General features: G+C 50.8%; 1 protein-coding gene across 1 annotated transcript in view; it reads left to right on the top strand.

Annotated features, from left to right (window-relative positions):
* Window positions 1–1,455: 1,455 nt before the first annotated feature.
* Window positions 1,456–23,088, top strand: part of LOC126581551 (zinc finger protein squeeze) — a 25,541-nt gene continuing 3,908 nt past the window's right edge. Inside the window, exons 1-2 of the mRNA XM_050245280.1 lie at window positions 1,456–2,010; window positions 10,233–10,259. Of these exons, the coding sequence (XP_050101237.1) occupies window positions 1,456–2,010; window positions 10,233–10,259 (582 nt within the window). The remainder of the gene's footprint in view (window positions 2,011–10,232; window positions 10,260–23,088) is intronic.

Below are 23,088 nucleotides of genomic sequence, written 5' to 3'. Positions count from 1 at the left end.
AACAGTTTTTACTCGATATTCCTCCCATCCTCCCCACCCATCCTCTTACCCCCTTTTTACTCCACCACACGATGGAGCACTTTTTGGTGGTGCTCCCGCATCGACAAAGTTCACGTTCCAGTGAGGAGTAGGAGGAGGAGGAGGAGGAGATGGGTGGGACGAGGGACTCCAAAAAATGAGGAAAAGCGATCCACAACAACCCCAAAATTTGAACCCCGACCAGAAACCAGGGGAGGGAAAAAAACGCCCTCTCTCGAACGCCCGGAGCATCTATCCTTTCGGTTACCGTAGTGGGTGGTGGAATCGGCACGAACCGGACGGCCGGCAACCTACTAGAACCACCCTCAAAGCGACAGGCTCCATGGGAGGTGGGGGTGGGGGGGGAGGCGGTGGACAGGGAGCAACATTCAAGCAGAAGAACCCTGCCGGCGGTGGCGTCGGTTAACGGTCGAGAGTGACGTCGTGACAAGCACGATTGGTAGTAGTGGGTTCGAGTGGGTGGCACGCGGTTGGACCGCGTGCCCCCGGAAAAATCGTCTTTTTTTTCTTGTTGGACAATTCCCGATAGCATCTCCTCGTGTTCCGTCTCTCTCTCTCTCTCTCTCTCTCTCTCTCACGCACACTCACATCTGTCTCACTTTCTCTCTGTTTCGTTCGCTTGCTTTGATCGAACGACTCCTCGTTGCAGGTTGTGGTTGATTCACGGTTTTCGGCGTTTCTGGCATCGAACAGGAGGCGGCGCCGGTATGTGCCATGTGCTGCTGCTTCTTCCTGTGACATCTGATTGTTTGTAACGCACGTGAGCGTGCGTGCGTGTCCGTGTCCGTGTGTATGTGTGCCAGTGTGTGATTGTGAAAAAAAAACAAAACACAAAATCGGTGCTAGACGTGCGTCGCCGGCATTTTCGATTAATACAAAGTTCCGGGAGACATTCTAATCAGTTACCAAGGCCCCTGACCCTGTGTACATGTGGTTCCGTGTCGTGCGCTCGTATTTGTGTGTTCGTTTTAATTCCTTCGAGGGCATCTAGAAGGTCTGAACCAATAGACCCCAAACAATCTGTGCCGTGATCCATCTGTACAGAGTGTTTGTGTCTCTTTTGTGTGTATCCTGGTGTACGTGTGTTGATGGTTCGGTGTTACCGGGTGTGCCGATCAGTAGCAGCAGCAGCAGCAGCCTCAAGGAACGCTCACGGAACGGTGGTGACCGGCGCGAAACCATCCAGAACCGAAAACGGCGACTGCAAGGGGACACCAGCGGCCGGCGTGCGACGTGACGCGGGAGCTACCCTTTTTCGACACGACGGACGCAAGAAACGGCCACAAAATTCTCTCGCTACAGCATCACCACCCATACCACCATCACCACCCCGGCAACACCGGCGGCAACACGCTGGAGGGCCGAACGATCGAGTACCGGCCCGGTGGCGGGCTGGACTACCACAACTCTCCGCTGATGGCCGAAATACCGACCGGTGACTACAGCCACATCCACCGATCGATCGATCAGCTGCGCTCGATGAACGAGCGCGGTGTACTCGGCCAGCTCAACGCACTCCAGGCAGTGGCGGCCGTTGGCAATGGTACCGACCTACGATCGGCCCTTGTCCATGACTACAAGCCGTATATTAGTGATCTGCGATCGAGTAACGATCGCTTGCTGGACTATGCCGTCGCCCAGAAGCACCACCTTCCACATCATCCCCAGCAGCAGCAGCAACAGCAGCAGCAACCGCAGCAACATCCGCAACAGCAACAACACCCACAACAACACCCTCACCAACAGCAGCAACAACAACAGCAACAGCAACAGCAACTTCATCAGCAGCCTCCTCCGCATCTGCTAGACGATCGTACGAATAACAACAACAATAATAATAACAACAACAACAACCATGAGACGGATCTGCGGCTGGGCGAAGACCATAAACCACCGCCCCACTACAGTGCCCCGTCCACGCCACCCACACCGCTCGCGATCGTCGAGACGCAAATGGCCGAACCAGGGAAGGTAAGCACCAACGACCACTGATCCTCCTGCTTCTGCGATCGACATATAGACGGGTTGACGGGTCCTCGGACGTCTTCTGCTGCCCTGTCGTTTCGTTGTCTTCCCCCCCGCCGACAGTCGAAGATGATCGTACTGACCCACTGATCGCCGCCGGAGACCTGTTTTCGATTTCTTTCCCTCTTCGATTCTATCTCCTTCGTACGGTGTACGTCGTGGACAAGTTGCCTTTCGCGACCATCGTTGTCGTTATTCCCGTTCTTCCAGCGATCGCTCGGTGATGATCATGCAATTTGCACTTCATTCGCGACATGCTTGATCGATCATACGGATGGCTCTTCTCGGATTCCGGTCTGCTATCACGCTAGGAACGTTGCTGTCCTTGACTTGTACGCTGATTGGTGCGACGGTACCGCCGATAATCTAGCATCCTTTTGCACAATGCTAATGAACGCAATCAGTTGCACAGAACAGCGGGGCTATTAGAAGTCCTCCCGCGGCTAGTCCGAGCGTAATTGAATACGATTTCAAACGTACAACGCCTGACAACAACAAAGACAACAATAACATCCGAGTCCAATCGCCAGATGGTAGCTTCCTGCAGGTGACCTTCGACATCAAACATTACTTTGGTTCGCGCCGCTTCGCACACATCCATTAGTGCCGCCACACTGCCAAAGGGGTTAAGCATCGGCATCCTTCACTTCCCCTCCCTTTTTCCGGCCGCCTCTTAGCCAAGTATTAATTAATAGTCTGGATCATGCCCGGGGTGCCGTTATCATGCCAGCAGGAAGCGGCGGCATCGCTCGGTCACTCTCTAGTCGAGCGAATTCACTATCTAACAGGGAGAACCGTAGCATTCTGCTGACCAGCTGACTAGCGTTGCGTATTGCCGCAAATAAACAATCCTGTGGTGGCTGCTGTGGTACGGTTGGTTCCACTCCTGGTTCACCAGGAACAACAGGAAATTCCCAAAATTCCCCGGTTCACGATCGGTCGAAGCAGTTCAAAGCGTACCGCAAGCGATCCTCGGACTTGTTGTGTTGCTTTTGCCATCAGGCCAAACACCCAAAAAGCGAGTGCGTGGTCCCGTATCTGATGCTGGATTGAGGCTCAAGCATAGCGAGCGGGCGTACCATCACCGGTCATCACCTCCGAGGCGCTTTCGGTGGATCGGTGGATTATCAAAACATCCCACAACACCGATCGAAACGCAATGCAAAGGGGAGAGGGTGATACAATGGATTCGCTTGGTGTCACACACGTGTGACACTGCGCCACAGTGTTTGAACCGAGCTCACTTTTGAACCCTTTTTTTGATTTTTAGCCGGTCGGCGTCCAGCTTTGTGCGTCAACATGTCAAACATCGAGCTTAATGTGCTGCCGAAACATTGATTCTGATGATTATAATGACCACCAATTGGCTCTTGCGGGGTTGGCAAACTGACGTACCAAGAGGATCAAAGAGAGATCATCTCTAATCGGACTTTGATGATTAGATGAAGCAAACACTGCGATGTGATTTACCCCTAGTGCGCACCTGGTAACTAGAGTGCACAAAACAGTGCATCAGGCTGTTTGTATGCGTGCGTTTGGTGTGGTGGGAGCATGGAGCATGGATTTTCTCATCACACTCACGGTGGGAGAACATTGGCAAAAAGGCGGGCTTAGATTGGTCGGGGAATTGATCGGGAAAAAGCCTTGTCTAGGGCTCCTCCTACCTACTGGCTAGTACGCATTACTAAGCCCAAAGCTAGTGCAGTTCGTCCGTTGCAATGTGCAACATCGTGTGTGTTCCCACTGGGGCGCCCCACCAAACTCCCTCCCCTCGTTCTCTTCAACCTGGCCCCACAACAAGCATCTCGCCACCAAGTGGAGAGCGCACACAAGTGCAGCTGGACCTCTCCGAGCGGTAAAGATGCAGTTTTTGCGATGATTTGCGCCCTGCGGGGAAAGGAAAGAAAAGGACGGCAGGTGGGGAAGCTAGAGGAATAAAAGCGATAATTAGCATATTTTAATGATAATTGCCTATCGGGTCGGCACCGTTGCTGTTGTTGCGATCACGCACTCCATCACTCTCTCTCTCTCTCTCTCTCTCTCTCTCTCTCTCTCTCTCTCTCTCTCTCTCTCTCTCTCTCTCGCTCTCTCTCTCTCTCTACGAGCTGGAGCGGGAAAGTTTGCAATCGCAACGCAACAATGCACACAACGAGCGAATGAACGACGATCTGGCGCTTGGCGCTGTTGTTGCAACTGACCGGAACCCTAGTGCCTAGATAGTGGTGTATGTGTGTCCGTGTACGTGTGGCAGTATTCGCTACACACTAAAAATGGGGCGTATCCTAATCCTGGAGCAGGACTGTTCAGGACACGCAGGACTGAGCCTCCCAACAGCCCCCCGAGGTTGGTAGCTCGCTGGAACAATTTCGCCTCCGCCCACTGACGGTGGGGAGCCACTGACGTTGTAACGCCACCCCACCACATGTTGCACCCAGCCCTAAGCATGCAATATTGTTGCATTCTCACGAACACACAGCAGAGTGCGTGAATGCCACGGATGGGGTGTGTCTTTCTGCCCGGTTTTGTGCCCAACCCCCGGGGGCCCAATGATTTGCACACACTAATTAGTAATCAAAAGCTCCATCATCTAGTACATTGCGCGTGTCCATCACTCCACGAGCACCCCGATCCCATGATGCATTGCCATAAATCTGCTTCTGCTGGTGCTCCACATGAAATCACGTTATCATCACGGACCCCTCTACGCAGTAGAAGGAAACAGGAACACCCCCGGTGCCGAAATCACGGTATTCCTGGGGCCGATTTCTGTGCGAGAACCGAGAAAGAACGGCGGTGTGGTCCGTGGCGTAGCGAGCGCATTCCGTGGACCCCCACAAAGCGGTTTGAGGAATTAATTAACTTAAAACCTCCCCTTCGGAGCAGGTCTTCGATCTAGAAGAGAGGACTGGGGCTAATCTTTCTAATTGAAGATTGCGTGTCGTTATGCGCTTTTTTTCCCTGAAGTGCGTGCAATGCGAGCCCCATCGCGGTATGGTGGTTACCGCGTGCGTACCAACGGCGGAGGGTGCCGTAAATCATATCGGATTGTGGCCACTAGGTAGTCGCCACGCTACGCGCACTGTACAGCTCAATTGGAAGCGCAATCTGCATATTATACTGTCTCGTGTGAGTTCTTTGTTTGTGGCCCATGTTCCTGGTTTCTCGTAAATTCCAATGCCATTGCGAGACGACCACCCGGAGGCTAATCTGGATTTAACGAAATCGTTGGATTCGTTGGCTAGTCCAGCTCACTCTCTGTCCAATGTTCTAAGCTTATGAAGCTCCGTTCCGCCTTTTTGGGCTGGTTTACTTTTACTTTTCGTCTGCTCCAGTGTGCGGTCAGTGTGTTTTTGGGGGGGTCTGAACGCACACAACCACCCTAAGGCCAAGGTACTCAAACCCCTTCGAAAGATGCCCATCGGATCGTTAGGTTGAAGATCGTGATCGTGGTTCCATGTTGGCCGACACTTTGCAGATTTTAAATTTCACGATCATCAGGCGTACCAAGCAGACGGCTAGTTCAAGGACACCAGAGTACTCTCCCCTTCTGTACACCGGCCAAAGACGGTGACCGTCGCCAGAGATAGCAACCGTTTGTTTGCCTTTTTTGTTACTGGGCCACATGAACCTCATCATTACGCGCGTTACGTGTTAATTGCAATGGTAAACAAATCGATTTTGATTTCGTAATTTTCGTACAAACCAACACACCGCTTCCCAGCACTCACAAATTCCTAATACACTCCCCGTTGACAAATTACATGTCAAACAATCTGGCGGTCACAGCGGAATGGAAGCGAAACGGTAGGCGGCACTCGACAGCACACAGAAAACAGACGACAGACAGAGAGACCAAGACACCCTAGTGCATGGTCTGGTACTTCCTGCAAACCCTCCCCAAAAACCACACACGATCACCGGTTGCTTGTGATTGCTTGGGCCCGTGTCGCGAGAGCCGGAAGACCATTTTCAGGGTCAGGTGTGCGGTGTGATCGCGTGGCACTCAAAAACCGTGCGCGTGTTGCCGTGCTGTTCACAAACGAGCCACACCATCACATCTCCGATAGAGGTCCGACGCTCAACCGCTTGATGGTACCCCTTTTATGGGCTAAAGTTCAGTGCTTTGCAGTCTCCAAATGTTCCAGCAGAGCGTGGCTCTACAAGGTGATCTACCCTGACCGGAAAGCATTGCCGTTCGCACTTGCTAGTGTCACTAAGCGGGGTACTGGCAAGCCGCTCTCTAATCTCTTATCAGACGATCTCCCTTGCGCTCCTTCTCAATGGGCCCTGCGGGCTCTTGTTGGGACGCGAGATCACGCGAAGCAAATGAATGAAATGGTGCCGATGACGATGACGATCTTTCGTGCTACCATTTTACACTCTATCGAGGGTGGCCGGTGGCTTATCATGTTCCCACCCCATTGCATTGATCAAACATCGAATGTTTTTAATCAAACAAACCATATGGATGCATGAATGCGTTCGGACCGGAAATTGACCATCCGTCACCGGCATCCACCCCCTGCCCTGTGTGTTGGATGATCTAAAGCCACCGATTAATTGATGATCGGTGCTCCTTCTTGATGACCACCCCCCCGGGGGTTGGGAGCAATTCGGCAAATGTCTTCTCAGCTTAATTTATGATTGTTTTAGGTTCTATCGTCCACGGATTGCACGGTGCGATGGATGGATCATTTCCGGTCCGTTGCAATTTGTGTTAAGTGTTATCAGCAGCTAATTTTCTGCCTGCTTTTTACTTCTTTTTTTTCTAGCACATTTGCCATTTTCTATTAACGCAGCTGCATACGAATTTTATTGAATTTAATCAAAACCACTGTTGTCAGCTGATAAGCTAATTAAAGTCCGATGACGCAGCACTGGTTCTATACGACACATTTGCGACTTTAAAACGCACAGCGTTGGAGTTACCGCGTGGTTTTTTTTTTTGTGCGCGTTGGTTGCGCGGATTCTGCTTCTTCTTCCTCCTGTCGCTTACTTCCGTTCTACCATTCCGGTGAATATTATTAATATTAACAAATCGTTTCGCCGATGCCCACTGAACCAGAAACTCTAATCTCCATCGCTCGTGGCTTAACTCGTGGTCTGTTTGAACTGGAACACTGCGGGACAGGAGTGACCAGTGCTCCCACTCCCCTCGTTGCCGTTCGTTTTGCTGGCCGCTTTTTTTTTTTAATTTAAAAGTTTTATAATTTACAATTTTTGCGACGCGACCACAACGACCGGACACACGCGCACACACACGGTGGCCACGTTCGACGGTCCGATTGCACGGCTGGTTGCATCGCCCGGGGTTTAATTTCCCGCAATCACAATCACCATGAAAAATCACATGCTCAGTCGAACGTGCAGCAAAGCATCATTTGGTTGCGGCTTTTTCCAGACCTTTTTTTTTTCATCCAGCCCCCCCCCCCCGGCGCCCTCCTCACCCCTTTTTGGGTGTATGTCTCCTGCCACCATCCTCCGGAAGGATGATCCGATGAGAGTGGTTTGGGGCTTGTGGGGCAACGGGAACGGGGATGTTATTAATAAATGTAGCTGGTTGCCATTACCGCCTAGTCGGCGGTCCACGGGATCCCGGTCGCGATTCCTAAACTATTTAATTAAATCAATTATCGACCGGGTTCGGTTTTGTATTTATGATGATGCACGCAGAGAGATGCACCATTGGACAACAGGCCACACACCAGGCCGCCGGGTGCTTCATAAACAAATACCCCAGGAAAAAAGCAAAAAAACATCCATGGGGGATGTTTTTTTTGCGGTTCTATCCTATCCCTGGGGGACCTTTTTTTCCTCTCTATTTTTCCATTTCCACATCCTGGCACAGGGTCCTGGTCAGTATTCAAATCTGCATGCCATCGATCATCGGGTGGATCAAACAAAATAAAAATTAGCACCCACGTGCAGCGCCCCAGAGTGCCATACCGCACTTACACCGACCGCCAATCAGGGCGGGAAAGCAACGGGCAAACGGGAGTTGTGGTAGTGATTGAATCATAAAACAAATCCCTTTGATAAAAACATAAAAATTCCTGGATAATCGAATGCAAAAAAAAGAGCGCTGCGATGAGGCAATTGAAAACCGATGGGTGGGGATGCTGGGTGGACATAAAACGTCCAACGCAACAACAACGAAAAAAAATCCCAACAAAAACCAGGCGCGCAGCCAATCTGTGGTCAGGAAAAATGCACCCGCAGGGGTCAAAGGTCGAAATGGTAGGACACGCATAATAATTCAAAAAGCGACCGATGATGATGAGCATACTCTGGTGCCTGGCCCTGCCCATCCCCGCCTCAAGTGGCCACCGGTGGTCAACTGCTCGGTTTGATTCATCCGCTGCACCACCACCAAACCCGCTGCTGGTGGCGTCGATAACACATCGTCATCATTATGTTGCACCCCTTCGGTCGAAGTATTAACCCCCTTTCCCGAAAGGTGGGAGGATAGGGGATAAAAACAATAATAGTCCCCGGTGGAGGTGCTACAAGCAGCAACACTGGCGCAACAGTAAACGCAGCAGCAGCAGCAGCAGGCGGCTAGTGTGTGGCCAGCGCCACATTTTCCCACCCATCTCATCCCGCTTTCCCGGGCCGGGTCGACATGTCAGCACGGTCATGAACCCAAGCTGGGACATGGAACAAAGGAGGCGAGGTAGTGAAGGAAAAAACGGACCGCTAAAAACCGCTAAAGGTGCTGATGATGTACATCATTATTCTGTTAGCATCAAACCGCGACATAAACAATCATGATTTTCAAAAAAAAGGGTGAAAAAACGACGAGCATAAAAAGGAGGAGGGGGGGGGAGGGGGCAGGGATGCTACCAACAGTGTGTCATCCGGGATGCTCTTTTGCAAATGATGCAAGCTGGCCATCGCTGCTGCTCTTTTTGCATTTTGCTGCTAGTGAAGGTCCTGCTGACAGATCGGACCCGAGAACCAGATGATCTTTTGTAAATACTCGACTGACTCATTTGCTGTTCAAGGAGTACAAGGAGCAAGTACCAATGGAAAGCAGATAGTAAGGCCGATAGTGAACAGTAGCTTGTCCATTACTTTGAACTATCATCATCAGCAACGAATAATAAAACGCGTGACACGTGAGGAGATCAGCAAAACCCTCTTCACCCTCGGTGTGCTGGTTAGGCACGTGATGCCAAATGAAGTGTACGAAACAGCGAACAAAAAAAAACACCGAATGAAGCAATAGCGTAGTGAGGAATAGTTATCTAAAAGTAAACGATAAACGAAGCGAACAAAAACAGCGGCCAATTGGACCCGAAACCACCCAATCCATCACCGTCGACCGGTCAGCCGGTGTGCTGGGTCGTGTTTAAAATGATGCTTTTTTCGCGTTTCACGTGGTTTTTATCACACACCACCAGCCCGCCACCAGTGCGAATTCAATACGAAAACGAGCATAAAAAGGGAAAAAATAAAATGTCCAACGCTAAAGCAAACAAAGGATTAGTTTGTGACGGCCAGGGGCCAGGCAATACACGCAGGATAGGTGCGGCTACAAAGCAAGAGAAGAGCGTCGCAACATCAACATTTTTACTTTCGAAGAAACTCGCGGGTTGGATTCGATGATTTTTACAACAACAAAAAAACAGACTGTGCCCGGTAAAAAGTGCAAAACCCCAAAAAGGCACGAGTTTTTGTTCTTCGTTGTTATGTTTGCTCACTCCTCCAGTTCGGGGCCAGAATGGTTAAACAAAATGATCAATCGTTTCATTTTGTGTCATTATTGATGACTTTTTTTTGTTCTTCTTTCTTCCACCGAGTTGTGATTTGTGGCGGGTGTTTTTTGTGCTTTCTTCTTCCATTGTTCGTTTAGTGGCCGGTTCGAATCATTTAAATGATTTTGCAAAACCAATCATTACCTACCGCCCCCGCCCCACCCGCCAAATCGTTGCCTATCATCGGGATGATCGGGCGAACATTATTTAATTTGTCAGCGAAATCGCCGACCTGGTGCCGTGGCGCGGTTCGAATCGCGCGATTTGATTACGCTAATTATAGTTTGATTTAGGAAAAGGGGGGAGGGGAAGGGGGGTGGTTAACAGATGATTACGGTGCCCGTGAGGGGGCAGCTTGTGCGTGAGCTTGTAGCTTGGAAGCTAATTTACGATTTGCTTGTTTCATTACAGAGATACGGAACCAAAGGCCGCAAAAAGGTAAGCTTAATCCGGTGCCCATAACGCACCGCACGCATAATATTGTTCATTATCGAAGTAATGTTGCCGTTTAACCAGCCGATCGACCACGTAATCAATCGTTATTTGCGACCGAAGAATGATGTACCAAAGTGACGTGTACATACAAAGTGGCAATTTGCTGCCACAATTTGGTGGAAATTGAATGTTCGTCACTGGAAGGACATTCGATTGTAAAAGTCACGCTCTCAGAGAACGGATCACGGGACCACTACCACAGCTGGCTTACTGGGAAACGTCCTGCCTTGGTGGCAAAAGGGATGATCGCGCCTCTACCGCGCTTGGGGCTGAGAACAAATGAGACCACCCCAGCCACCGGCGGCCGTGGACCTGTTTAGCATATTTACCGCTTTACATGTTTTCTCAATTATACGGCTGTCGGCTAGGCCGTGGCCAGTGTCTGGGAGCAGAACGGACGGTCGGACGGATGGATGTGGCAATGTGCAGCGATCGCCACATTCTGCTACTCTCTTCTTCGAACGTAGTTTCTGCACTTCTTCTGCGACGAATTGTAAATGAAAAAAAAGCTACTGATAACCCACCTGAACTCGACCGGTGGTCGAACGGTGTGCAGCCTGTGCTCGTGAGATGCAGGGCAGCATAAGACGTGGAGCATACCGCCCCTCGCCCCCTTCAGATGGCTCTAGGAAGCGACGCGATCACGATCTCGAACCACTCGGTGGTGGTGCCGCTTCTTCTGATTGACAGTCAGCTGGTCAGTCGGTCAGTGTGATCCTTTTTTGGCGCCGGCCTCCCGTGGTGCAGTGGGGCAACCTCGAACTCTAGACTCCGGCATCTTGATAGCATGATTCGAAAATTGCACGTTATCAAAAGACCATATTTCTTATCGATGCTCGGTGATGGTGGTCGAGTTTTAATTCTGCTTCCCAGAACAGGCGGACCTCGCCTCCGGGGAAAGGAATAAGAATGAGTAGTCCTTCGTATTTGCAGAGAAGGTTTTTTCGCCGCTTATTTTTTTTTGGGGGGTTTTTTTGCAAATCGAACACATACGCAGAAACACACCTTTCAAAGTACCGCTGGACCGGAATGCGTACCGAATAATGTTATGCTTGTTTTCGCCTTTAATGAGGTTAGTAATTTTTCATGCATTTTTGCACCCCGTACTGCCATTATTAGCATTGGCGGTGGTACCACGGCCACGGGGTAAGCGAATGCGTTCGCTCGCGCCCAAGAACCGAACGACCCCGAAAGAAGTTGTTCGGAACTAATTTTGTTTTATTATTATTTTACCACCGAATTCGCAAACGAACGCGTGTTGTACACCTCTCGCCGTATTGCTTCGTCCGCTTTGGGTTCATCTTCTTTCTGCAGCGATCCTGCTTTCTGCACTGCGCTGCACTCCGCCAAGCCTTATCCTTCTAACGATAATGTCCTGCGAGTGCGTCTTTCGCTGCATTCGATCGGCACAATTCTCGGGGAAAGAGAGAGAGAGAGAGAGAGAGAGAGAGAGAGAGAAAAAAGTTCAAAAACTCATGCTCATAAAACATCGAAACATTCCATCTAACGCATCGTTCCGTTACCGGGCCACGGGTTGGCCAGGTTTTTTAAAACTTAATTCTCCCTCCCCGAAAACCTCTTGGGAGGTGGCTGCGGCGGCGTCAGCCTTCGTCGGGTGCCATTCCGTCACATCGTCAACTTTTACGACGATCATCACCGGCATCAGTAGTGCTGTTGGGCGTATTCGGCAGTTCCGGGGAGGTCCCTCAATTATCATCACCTTTACCGTTCCCTGGCAGGAACTCCGGGCTCCGTGCCGTGTCGTGCCGTGCCGTGCCGTGTGTGCACGGTTATGTCCTTCAGTGTTTATTCCAAAAAAGCGTGCATTTTGCATTTCGGATATGATTTATGGCCCGATGCCGATCGCCCGGTCCAAGGTGAGCTCCGGTGCAACCTAATGGAGGGCAGATGCAACACTGTCGACCGCCTCCCGGACCCTTAAAGAAGGTCCACCGTCCACCGTTGCTGACTGGACATATTTATGATGGGCAAGCGCCTTTCTTTTGCCTGCCTGTCTGTCTGCGCTACCGCTTGCCATTTCTGTTTGGTAATTTCGTTGCATTATGCTCAACGGGCCCGGCCTCCGGGGCCCTGGTAATTCGTTCGCTTTCGGAACCCGAATTGTAACGAAGAGTATGCCATAATTTTACAATAAATAACGCCTTCTTACACGTGTAACGCAACGCGCATACCGATACTCGTCACGAACATGGCAAGACGGCGATCGAAGTGTGTAGCAAGCAACTCGCCAGAAATATGACATCCTGCCCTTCTATCACCATCAATCTGTGACCTCCATCATTCAGGGACACAAAAAACTCAGCATATGAGTCTAGAAACGTATTTTCTTGAAGCGTAACCTCCAATCAGCCAGCTGCTAACATGCGTCGCGGCTCTCGGCTCGGATTTGATTCCTTCCCGGCAGCTTATTGCTTGCGCAGCATCTTAGCTCCAGGGCACATAGTGCTGAGCCACCCCAAAAAGGCGCTTCACCATCCAGCTAACCAAACAGTTTCTGTCCAAAAACCCAATCTGATAGCAAAAATGGTGAAAAAAAAAGTTGGAAAACAACGTTGGCAACAAGTGAATGAACCGCTGCAGCCAACTTGTGGAGCAACAACATTACCAACTGGTTCCCTGGACTTGTGTCGAGTCAGTTGTGTCACACAGTGTGTTTTTGAACACATTTTTATCAAACATACGCACGTGAGTGTTTGTGTACCGCGTTAGTGTTGATTTGCCACTTTGACGCTGGATGCGCTCCAAAAGGAAAATGGGTGACCACGAGGGAGTGGGGGGGGGGGGAGGCACCAGGTGGTGATGCGTTTCCATTGTACGCGGTTGTCAATGAATCCAACTCGTCAACTGGCGATCGCGAACAGCAGCGGCAGCGTGCGCTGATCATAGTGGCCTGTGCGATGCGTCCGCGGCTGCTTCCGGTGGTCGTGCCGGTCCCGAAATGCCTTTGCGTTTCTGGTTTGCCAAAAAAAAACCAAACCCCCTCCGTGCGGTTCCAGAAACACATGTGCGCGATGTGCGTGTGCTTTCGGTGTCACTACTGCAGGAGGACAGGGGACAAGGGGAGCTGCCGTGGCGTGAAGAAGGGGGCGCCTCCTTCTTCGCATCAATGGCCGTGTGTTTGCTCTCCTAGTAGGCGCGTCGCAAAGTAATAAATATTTTCATATACACTCAACTCCCCGTGGCAACCGCAAGGGCAGGCAACAAAAAAAAACGGAAAAGAAAAGAAAAAGGGAAAACAGCCAAAGAAAAAGATCATGAAAAGGCAAAACCATAAATAAGACGCAAAAACAAGCCGCTGCTGACGTGCGCAAAGGAATGGACAAATGTTGCGGCGTCTTCGCTGGTTGTTAATTGCTTTACGACTGCTTCCTGCGATGCTGTTGCTGTTGTTGCTGTTGCCGTTGGTGGTGCTGTCACCGTTGGCGCTTCCACGGCGCGTTCTAGGATAGTCAATGGGAGGGCACTGTTGGGATGAGCAACAAAAAAAAAATGAAAGAGACAACGTGGGCAAATATTGGCCATGTGTTACACGCTTCTCATTTGCTTATGATGCCGGCTGATCAGAGACTCGGAACGGATCGAAAAAGGTGGTGTGATGAACTAGGCGTTCATTTTGGCGCCATTTCTCTAGGCCATACGTTGAACCAAGCGAAGAACGGACCCTTGGTTAGCCATCCTGTCGCTTCTCAACCATTCCATGGACATTCTTATCACTCGAGGAATTTATGCGATGAACCGACATCGGAACGCAATGTGCGAATATTGGTTCCAGTTTTCCAGTCGCCTTCCACCTTCCGGTAATATTACATCACATGCGGAGGTGTAGTGGATCGTTGTTGTGCTGGGAGGTGCGGGAGAAGCGTGAGAACAAATCGATCTCTCTGTTCTCTCTAGTCCGCTCTGGAGGCCACCATCAAACGACAACGAATGACAACAACAAATGCACGTCCCACGACACACAACGAAGACCGGCCGGTTGAGAGAACAGCAGCAGCAGCAACAACAGAGATCCACAATCCGCGTTTGGTCGCGGCACGATCGCCGAAAAAATCTCTGATGAATAGATTGCAGTTTTTTGGACAGCAACGCAGCAGCAGCAGTTCGAGGCGCACCGTCAGACGCGCGCGCGGCACGGAACAAAGGAACCACCAAGCAGTAGCATCGGTAGCCGGTGGATGGCCAAAGCAGCAGGAACGGAGCGGAGGGGACAGGATGATTGTAGTGTGTGAAAAACTGGCAACGTGTCGTACGCGGTGGGCCTAGCTACTGGACGCAAACCCGAAACTCGCCTCACTGGCCTTTCGCACCGGTTTTTTTGGCGATTTTTTTTTGTGTCCGCCGTCGCCAGGAGATGCGTTTGCGAGGCAGAGCCCCGGGTATGTCCGTCCGTGCGTCCAATAGGAACCGGACGAGAAGCTTCATCTCCCGGGAAGAGCAGAATCTAGTTATCATTGCGCGCAAGAACTCTTCGGGTGCGAAAAAGCCTACTACCTCGTTGGAGAGGAAATTGAAACAGCATCATCATCATCTCCATCATCACGCGTACCAACCACCAAGTGGTGCGATGTGGTGGCGAAAAAGTATGACGATCGTCGTTGTCGATTTCATTTCGCTTTCATCTGGCTGGTGGCCGCCACCAGCTGCCGTTAGTCCGGAACCCGGTGGTGATGGGTGGAATTGAAAATTGAAACACCAGTCAGTCCAGGCCAGGCCAGGCAGTACTAAAATCACGCTTTTCGATGTTCATCGCAATCTTCTTTGCACATCATCATCATCATCGAGCAACAGCAGCAGCAGGTGGTGTGCTGAAATCGATTGAAGAAAAGGGGCAGTTCACGACGATTCCCCGCGGAGAAAGGAAACCCTTCAATTACTTTGATCGGCGGTGAGGCAAAGAATCTGCATCGATAAGGATCGGACCGTACAATACCGTATCTCGTCGCATCAATCCGATGAGAAGGAAAATAAATAAACGTCTCTCACCTCATCGTCGTCATCACCGGCGTCGAACGCGCATACCGACGGCGGCACATACACGCCCCCGGTGCCGGGTGTGGGAGATGAATGATGCTCATGATGGGCCCCCCCCCGCAGGTGGGTGGAGGACGGTGTTAGAGGTGGCCAAATTTTTTTCTACCCGAGTAAGACGACGACGACGTGCGGATGGTGCTCGTATGCAGCAGCCGAGAGCGTTGCCGAGGAGACGAAGGGGATGGAATGCTGCGACTGTCGTGGAAAGAGGGTGATGGAGAGGGTTGTGTCGTTTTTTTTTCTCTTCTCTCTCTTCGATCCCGCACATTTTTTTGGCCAAGTTCTCCCAGCTCACCTGTGTGTACGCATCTGTCTGTATGTGTGTCTGTACGTGTATCTGTATGTGTGCGAACGCATGTGTGTTGGTGTGCGTGCTGCGATTTTCGCGGTTATATGCATTTCCGTGAACTCGCACGCGCTCCCCCCCCCCCCCCCCCCGACCGCAAAACACACGAAAAGAGTAGGAGGGCAGAAGGATGGGGTGCATTTTTCTTCTCGGTTTTTTTCTTCTTCTGCTGGTTCTATCTCACTCGCACTACCGCATCCTCGTTCGATCCAGTGCGCCCCGTGAAAGGGGTGGTTGGTGGTGCGTTTAGAGCGCCGCGCACCACGTCATGCGATGCTGCGGAGCGGAAGGGGCGAAAGGTGGTGCGCCGTGGCGGTTGTTGCACACACTTTTTTTTACGAAAACGGCAAAAAAGAATCATCGCCATCGCCGTCATCATCATCGTCGTCGTGGTGGGGCATTTTTCTCTTTTCTCCCTCACCCGTTTGTCGCCCGTTTTTTTTTTGTTGTTGTTCCGGTAGCGCGGTGCGGAGGAGAATTTCTCTCACTTTTTTCGCGTTTCGCAGAGTGTGCCTTGGAGGGCCGAAAAAAAAGTGCCAAAATTTGGATACCATGGTGACTGCCGCTCGTTCGTTGCCCTGGTGGTGCCACGGTGGCTCGATGAATGCAATCTTTCGTACGTCTCGTCGGCCGCGGAACTGGAAAGCCCCGGAGAGGATGCAGTTTTTTTGCAAATAAGCGGTTAGTGATTTTGACGACGTGTGCTGTATGGAGAATGTAAAACAAATTGAACCTATAGGCAAAGTTCTATTGTGAAATCCAGCTCTCTATGGAGATTTTGATATTTGGATTGTTTGGGTTTTTCTCTGCCTACCACGATGACCAAACTCAGAGCACGCGCGCTCCACGCGGCAGAGGTTATGGTCGAGTTGTTCCAAATCCAAATTTTACCTCTTCACGCTTACACGCACAATCATGTCACCCCTATGTACAGCAGGGCGTTCGCTAAAAAAGCCGGAATCTAGCTCCGGTTGACCGTTAGAAAAGGCTGGCCAGTCGGAAGGGCTCTCCCGCTGCCCTTCTTCTGCACTATTTTGCAAACATTCCGGTGTGATCGTCCAGCCAGCAGCCAGCGAGCAGCAGGACGAAGGACATCATGACAAGGACCAGCAGCAAGCCATGGCGCACCCTTCGGCTATTTGCTGGCTCCCTCCCGAATCCCCCGCCTGACTGCTGCTGCTGCTCTATGCTGTCCCCTGATTGTACATTATGTGCAATGTGGCGCGCCTCTCGAGCACCCTCGAAGTACCGTCCAGGCCGCCATGCCCCGGTCCTGTTTGGCGTTAGGGCGACCGCTAGGGAAAAAAAGGGAGGAATGATTCAGTTTCGGGTGGTAAAAAAGCCGTAAAAAAGAAGAAGCACGAGCAGGGGTAAAAAAAGATGCCAGCTAGCACCGGGAATTGGGAAAACCGATTTTCGCTCCCAAAAATTCACGGCACGGTCACCTTCGGGGGCGAGGGATCTGGATGTTTACTGTGCGTTGATGATGCCCGTGATGATGGTTCCCTTGCTGTACTGACGATGATGGTTTCCGTGGTTAGTGCTTTGTATGGTTTTTTTTTGTATCTAAAATCCTGAAAAATGATTCAAAATGATTCCACATCGTTTCTAGTGTGGAGCATGTGGATTCTTCGATAATTAATCTAAACCCCATTTTTGAATCAAGTTGCTGTGATTGCAGAGAATTATGCTGAGGCATGTTATCATGAGAATTATGCTGAGACATGTTATCCACACCGGAAAGGGTGTTGGGAAACTTGCTTTCGAGGTAAAAAAAGTAATCCATTCATTTAGCAGGATTTTTTTTTAATTCCATTTAATGCTGATTTTTTTTCGCGAGACCATTTTTTGCTCAATCAGGATTTCCGCTCTCCGCCAAGTCGATTGGTTCTCCTGAATTCGCTCTCGCTCCCGGTTTACGTGCTCTCAGCAGGCGCCGGGCCTCCGCGCTTTGACCGAACCCCGGGCGCGGCGGTGTGTTTTCCTTTTTTATATATAACTTTGTGTGGCAGATTGAACGCACCGAGGGGGAAAGCGCTGCTGAACTTGGATGGAAATGAAAAATTCGAGGAAACGGCAAAAAATCCTCGCGCGTGAGATGGCGAGAGGCTGAGAACGGGAGAGCGAGCCAAACGCGACCGCGAGAGCGGATGCGTGAGCTGCGTGAGGGCGTGAGCACCGTTTTTTGCCTCAAATCGTGAGCGGAGCGAGCGATCACTCTCCTACGAAAACAAAACGCCGCGGTTCTCGAAATCACAATGCCGGACAATTTGTGTTTCACTGATATTTCCTTTAAAAAAATTGGAAACAATCTTTCCCGTGACAATCGTTTGTACCGCGAGAGAGTACCAAATAATTTAATGGTCGGTTACTTTTTCACCTTTATGAAAAGAGTTAGACTCGCATGGATACGATGAGGACCTAAAAAATCCGTGAACCACAAAATGTATCCAGGATTGTAATTTCAAGAACCGCGGCGTTTTGTTTTCGTACGAGAGTGACCGCCCGCTCCGCTCGCAGCAAAAAACGGTGCTCACGCATCCTCTCGCGGTCGTGTTGGTTTGGCTCGCTCTCCCGTTCTCAGGCGCGCGTGTGAATGACGTTTTTTGTCGTTCCTCGAATTTTTCATTTCCATCCGAGAGTCGCGAAGTACGGCGGTTGTGCTCTTTCCCCAAAGTGTCAGTATAGTGCTGCCCCACAAAGTTACACATAAAAAAGGAAAACACAGCGCCGCGGAAAAAGTCGTGCCCGCGGTCCGTCGACTCTCTGTGGTACCGGGAGTCGAGCCAAACTAGAACGTGAAAAAGAAGGGTTTCCCTTTTCTCGTGGTGCGTCCGGTGGTTCCGACAAAAAAACGGACTTTGTTTAGGTTTTTTTTCTTTTCTCTTCGGTCAAACGTGCGCGAGCAAGTTAGTGCGTGGTGGAACCGCTCGTTTCTTCTCCCTTTTTTTCGCTCGTTCGTACGGCCCCATCGCGAGTGGAGCCATTTTTCAACACCAAACAACCGCCTCGTGTGTGTGCGTGTGGTTGCATGTGTGTGCGCGCGCGGTGGATCCGGGTGGCCAGTGGACAGCGCTGTTTACTTGGCTGCTGTTTCGCCGTTTTTCTGACAAATGAGCCCCCCCCCCCACCCCTCTGATCTCGACCACGGCTAGTGTTTCTCGCGCCACAACGGCATTCGCCCACCTCTGGGCAGCCAAACTAGTAATTTGGTCGGTGGCACGCAGCGGGCATGCGATGGGGACAACAGAGATCAAGAGCCGGTGGAGCGGGGGCGGGAGGGTTAGTTGGTCGAAAATGATCGTGTCGTCACATGCGCGCACACACGCGTACATACACAAAAATCGGTTTCCTTCACGCGGGACGAAGTGATCTGCAAGAAGATCTACGGGGAGGGGGAGGGGAGTGGGGCGGTTGTGTGTGGCGTCCTCCGAATCTGTGCAACATTTGGGCCCGTTGGCGCCCTCAGCTCGTGTGAATCGTTCCTTTTTGTCCAACTCATAAGCATATTGCTCGTTGTGTTTCTATTGTTTCGTGCAGCTACTGGGTTTAACTGGTTGCTGCGCTGTTGATGTTCCGGGTTACTTGCGTAAAAATCTCAGCGTGCCATGCACTAAAAGGTGAATTTGGGCAAAAAAAACTGGTGCTGGTGGTGTTGGTGATGAAGTGAAAAAAATGGTGTGTGGCGGCCGCAAAGAACGGTCGCAGCTCTCTCTCTCTCTCTCTCGCGCGAGAATCTCACTTTGGGGAGCAGCCTCCGAATCTATGGGGGCTTGCGAGTGAGCTCTTTTTTTTTTCAACTCGCTCACCAAAGAGAGCGAGAAAAAGGCGCTCAGATCTTTGTCAAAAAAAAATATGCGCGCGTGGTAACCGGACCGGGAGAGCATGTGTGCGAGCGAGAGAGAGCATTAGGGTGGGAAACTATACGCCTTTCGGTCGCTCCTAATGCTGCGAAACAATAACAAACTGTCCTAACGCCCCATTCTTGACCGATTCTTGACGACCGTTTTCCTTGTTCTTTTGTTCCAATTTGTTGTGCGTTGGTCCTGCAGGAAGGGAAAGGGTGTTGTAGAACGGGCAAGTGCAAGTGTTGTACGGTGAGGTGCGGAAGAAAGAAGGTGAATTTGGTGGTTCGTGTTGTGGGTGGTGTGTGACCGGAGCACCGATGGCTCCTGTATTTGGCCAGATTTTGCTGGAAGCCAGCGAAGAAAGCAAGATAAACCCGCTAGCCATTGAGATGAAGCGCGAGAAGAGCGAAGAATCCGACGATCTCGACGTGAAGGTGAGTTCGGTGAGGGAAGAAATGGAGGGCATGCAGAGGGGTGCTCCGTACAGTTTGTGTCCCCGAAAGGTCATAACACTTGGCTGGGGCTGGCCAAGTAGTAAAGTTCAATATTCCGATGGTTTACTCACATTCTTTTCAGTATGGAAATTCTGTTACTTGGATCAGGGAATCAGGACCTATATTTCCCAGAAAGGTCACTATCTTTGGATGATTTTATTGTCTCTGACTGGCACATGAACCGGGTATGGCAATGCACACCCCGGAGAATATATGACGTAGAGTTCCATAAGGTGCAAATGCCATAAATGCATTTCTGCTTATGGAAGTTATATGACGAACCCTTTCATAAAAGAGAAACAGTTATCTGAAGCATGTTCCAAAGGAGTGGAACAAAATACAAACACTGGGCAGCCACAATGCGTACCTCGTTGATGGTGAGCATCAGAATTGCAATTAAAGAATTTCCGATTTCTGCAAAGGACATGGACCATGGAAAAGGGTGAGAATTCGGAGCAAGAGAAGCCAGAATGCTGCCTAAAAGGGAGAGGGATACCGTAAAGGCCGTAAAAATAACAGAACCAACGGCAAATGAAAACAAAAACGGCACAAGCAAGCAATCGAAAGAGAAACCGAAACACGATGTGTAGCGATGGAGCATCCCGAGAGAGAGGAACCACAAGATGATTCCCGCCTGGCCCGTCCTGGCTGGCTGGTACACGGCGGTAAAATAGAAAATCGAAGAACAACAAAAGTAAAGCCTGAACAAGACCAAAACGGGGAAACCAATATCATCTTCTCCTCTTCTTCGACGATGTCTCGCCAGCATCATCGTCTTGGTGCGGTCTCCTTCCATCCCAGACCGTGTTAAATCGCACTTTTCTCCATATTCTTTGCTGTTATTTTTGGCGGCTCCATGCGCTGCATACAATAGCGCGTGCTGGTTGTGGATGGCCGGTGGAGGGGGGCCAAAGAACATCGCCAGTTCTTCAGCACAACCGAGAACGAGGGAGAGAGCAAAAGGTGTGGAGGGACAACAGGAATGCGAGAAATATAAAAATAATAAACGGAACGACGGAGAATGCGTCGGTTGGAGTCTCCCGGGACATGGATGCTCCATTTTGGTGCTGCTTCGGGTTAGTGGAGTTGGTGAGTCTGCAGCCGTGAAAAGCCATTATGTTGGAGTAAAGTTACGAATGAAGAATAGGAAAATATGATCCTGGTAGAGGGCCATGGAGCACTGTCCTGGTTCTAAGAAAGTGTCAGCACGTAACAGGTGTGCATGATCTTCCAGTACACTAATGACAATGGAGTAATTGTATTCGAACGTTTTCGTGTACAGATTGATGCTCTGTTTCCGAGGTGCAAGGAGCTGCATGAGAGATCCCGAATTTAGGTAAAATTGATCACGCTCCTCTTCATACACGATCCGTTCAATTCGGTTGCTCTGTTGCAAAGGTAGTGCGCAATGTTCTGCCAAACTTGGTTGACTTTAGCAGCCCAAGGGCTCCAAGATCGCATCAACGATACTCAGTACAAGCAATTTGCTGTTGTCCTTAGCGGTAGCCTGGCCACTCTACCTCCCTTCCCCTGTCACAGATCTTGCCATCAACCGAGAGTGAGACAGAGAGAGTGGGAGGCGTTTGTTGCGTTCGAGTTCGAGTGGTAAATGGATATCGAGTGACGCACGATTTGCATATCACCAATGTCCGTGTCTGTTGTGTTGTTCTTTCACGCCACTTCACGGCAAATTGAAGCCCGTGAAGAAGGTTGGCAAACTTCGCTGAACGGCGGCTCTGTACCCCCGCCCTTCGCCCCACACCTGCCGGGACCGACTCCAGTCAAGTGCGTCGAGGTGTGTTTTGGTATCCCCCTCCCCCCTGGGGGCTGGGCATGACGCGTGGTCGAGGGGCATTAATTTTTGTTTTCATTGCCCTCCAGCTACGCGGATCTTGGCTGACGGAGGAACCTCTCCTCCTTAGGCGCACTTTAGCGCGTACGCAAAACGCTACTGACAGAGAGCCAGCCTCCGTCTGCCGTGTCGCACCCGTTGAGGAGGTCCAAACGAACCGTGACGCCAAGGCACTTGTGCATTTCCACTGTCCAAACCACTGTCGTCTTTTCGGCATCATCCGGGAGAGGCGTAGAATATGAAGGTGCGTAATGACGCCCAGAGGATCGGATCGTGTTTGACCTTCGGCCGCAGCACAGGCTTCCCCGGGGGCTAATCCGATGCTTGCAGAGCTGTACAGATTAGTGCTGGGCAAATAGAAGAATAATTTGGATCCATCATTTCCGTAACGTGCTTCACGAATATTCACAGATTCTTTCAGGAATTCCAGGAAAGTGTCACAGCTGATAGAAGCATGGCCATGTTCCGTGTACCAGTAGCTGCCATGTATTCTAAACGAACAGTCGTCCTCGTCGTTCAAGTTTATTCAGCTGCAAGAACTCGATTGGGAGGCCCCCAACACAACTCAAAAGGGCGCCAAATTGTGAGGAGCGCGGTTACCGATCGCTCGAGCCGTCTAATGGCCTTGTAGTTTGAGCCGGTAGTTTGGGTCTGCACGTAGTGTATGCTACTCGATCTTCGTTAGACACCCAACACAGCCAAAACGAATTGTTTGCCCAGACGCCGACACGCGTAGTAGGCACGGGTACGTTTCAGGGTCACATCCCATTCTCCTCGCAGCATATACTTCCAGCTGCTGCCCGGTGAAGGTTTGGTTTGGCGATGTTATTAATTGAGTGAGGTTATGTCGAAGAGCTACGTCGCTTCCGAGGGAAGATGACTGCTGGAAAAGTCACCAGTAGGGGGGAAGGTACTACAACACGAGGTGAACCGAATAGAAACCTTAACTGCTGACCACAGTAATTAGGGAAGCACACACGACCGGGCAGCAGCACTCGCTAGCCAGCCAACAAAATGATCACGATGATGACGATCTCGTGGATCACGCTGTGAGACTCTCTGTGGTTTGGGGAGGCACGAGCTCTACGGTGGTTCTGTGGGTCGGGTGCCGGTGGTTACGTTCCTTTTGCGCCTCGACCTTGACACTGGTAGCGGCTGGTGAGCAGGAATAAGCCCAAAA

The sequence above is a fragment of the Anopheles aquasalis genome, chromosome 2, assembly GCF_943734665.1.
Source record: "Anopheles aquasalis chromosome 2, idAnoAquaMG_Q_19, whole genome shotgun sequence".
In the NCBI taxonomy this organism is placed as follows: domain Eukaryota; kingdom Metazoa; phylum Arthropoda; class Insecta; order Diptera; family Culicidae; genus Anopheles; species Anopheles aquasalis.
The sequence above is the reverse complement of the archived record's forward strand: the minus strand, read 5'-3'. Positions and strand labels throughout refer to the sequence as shown.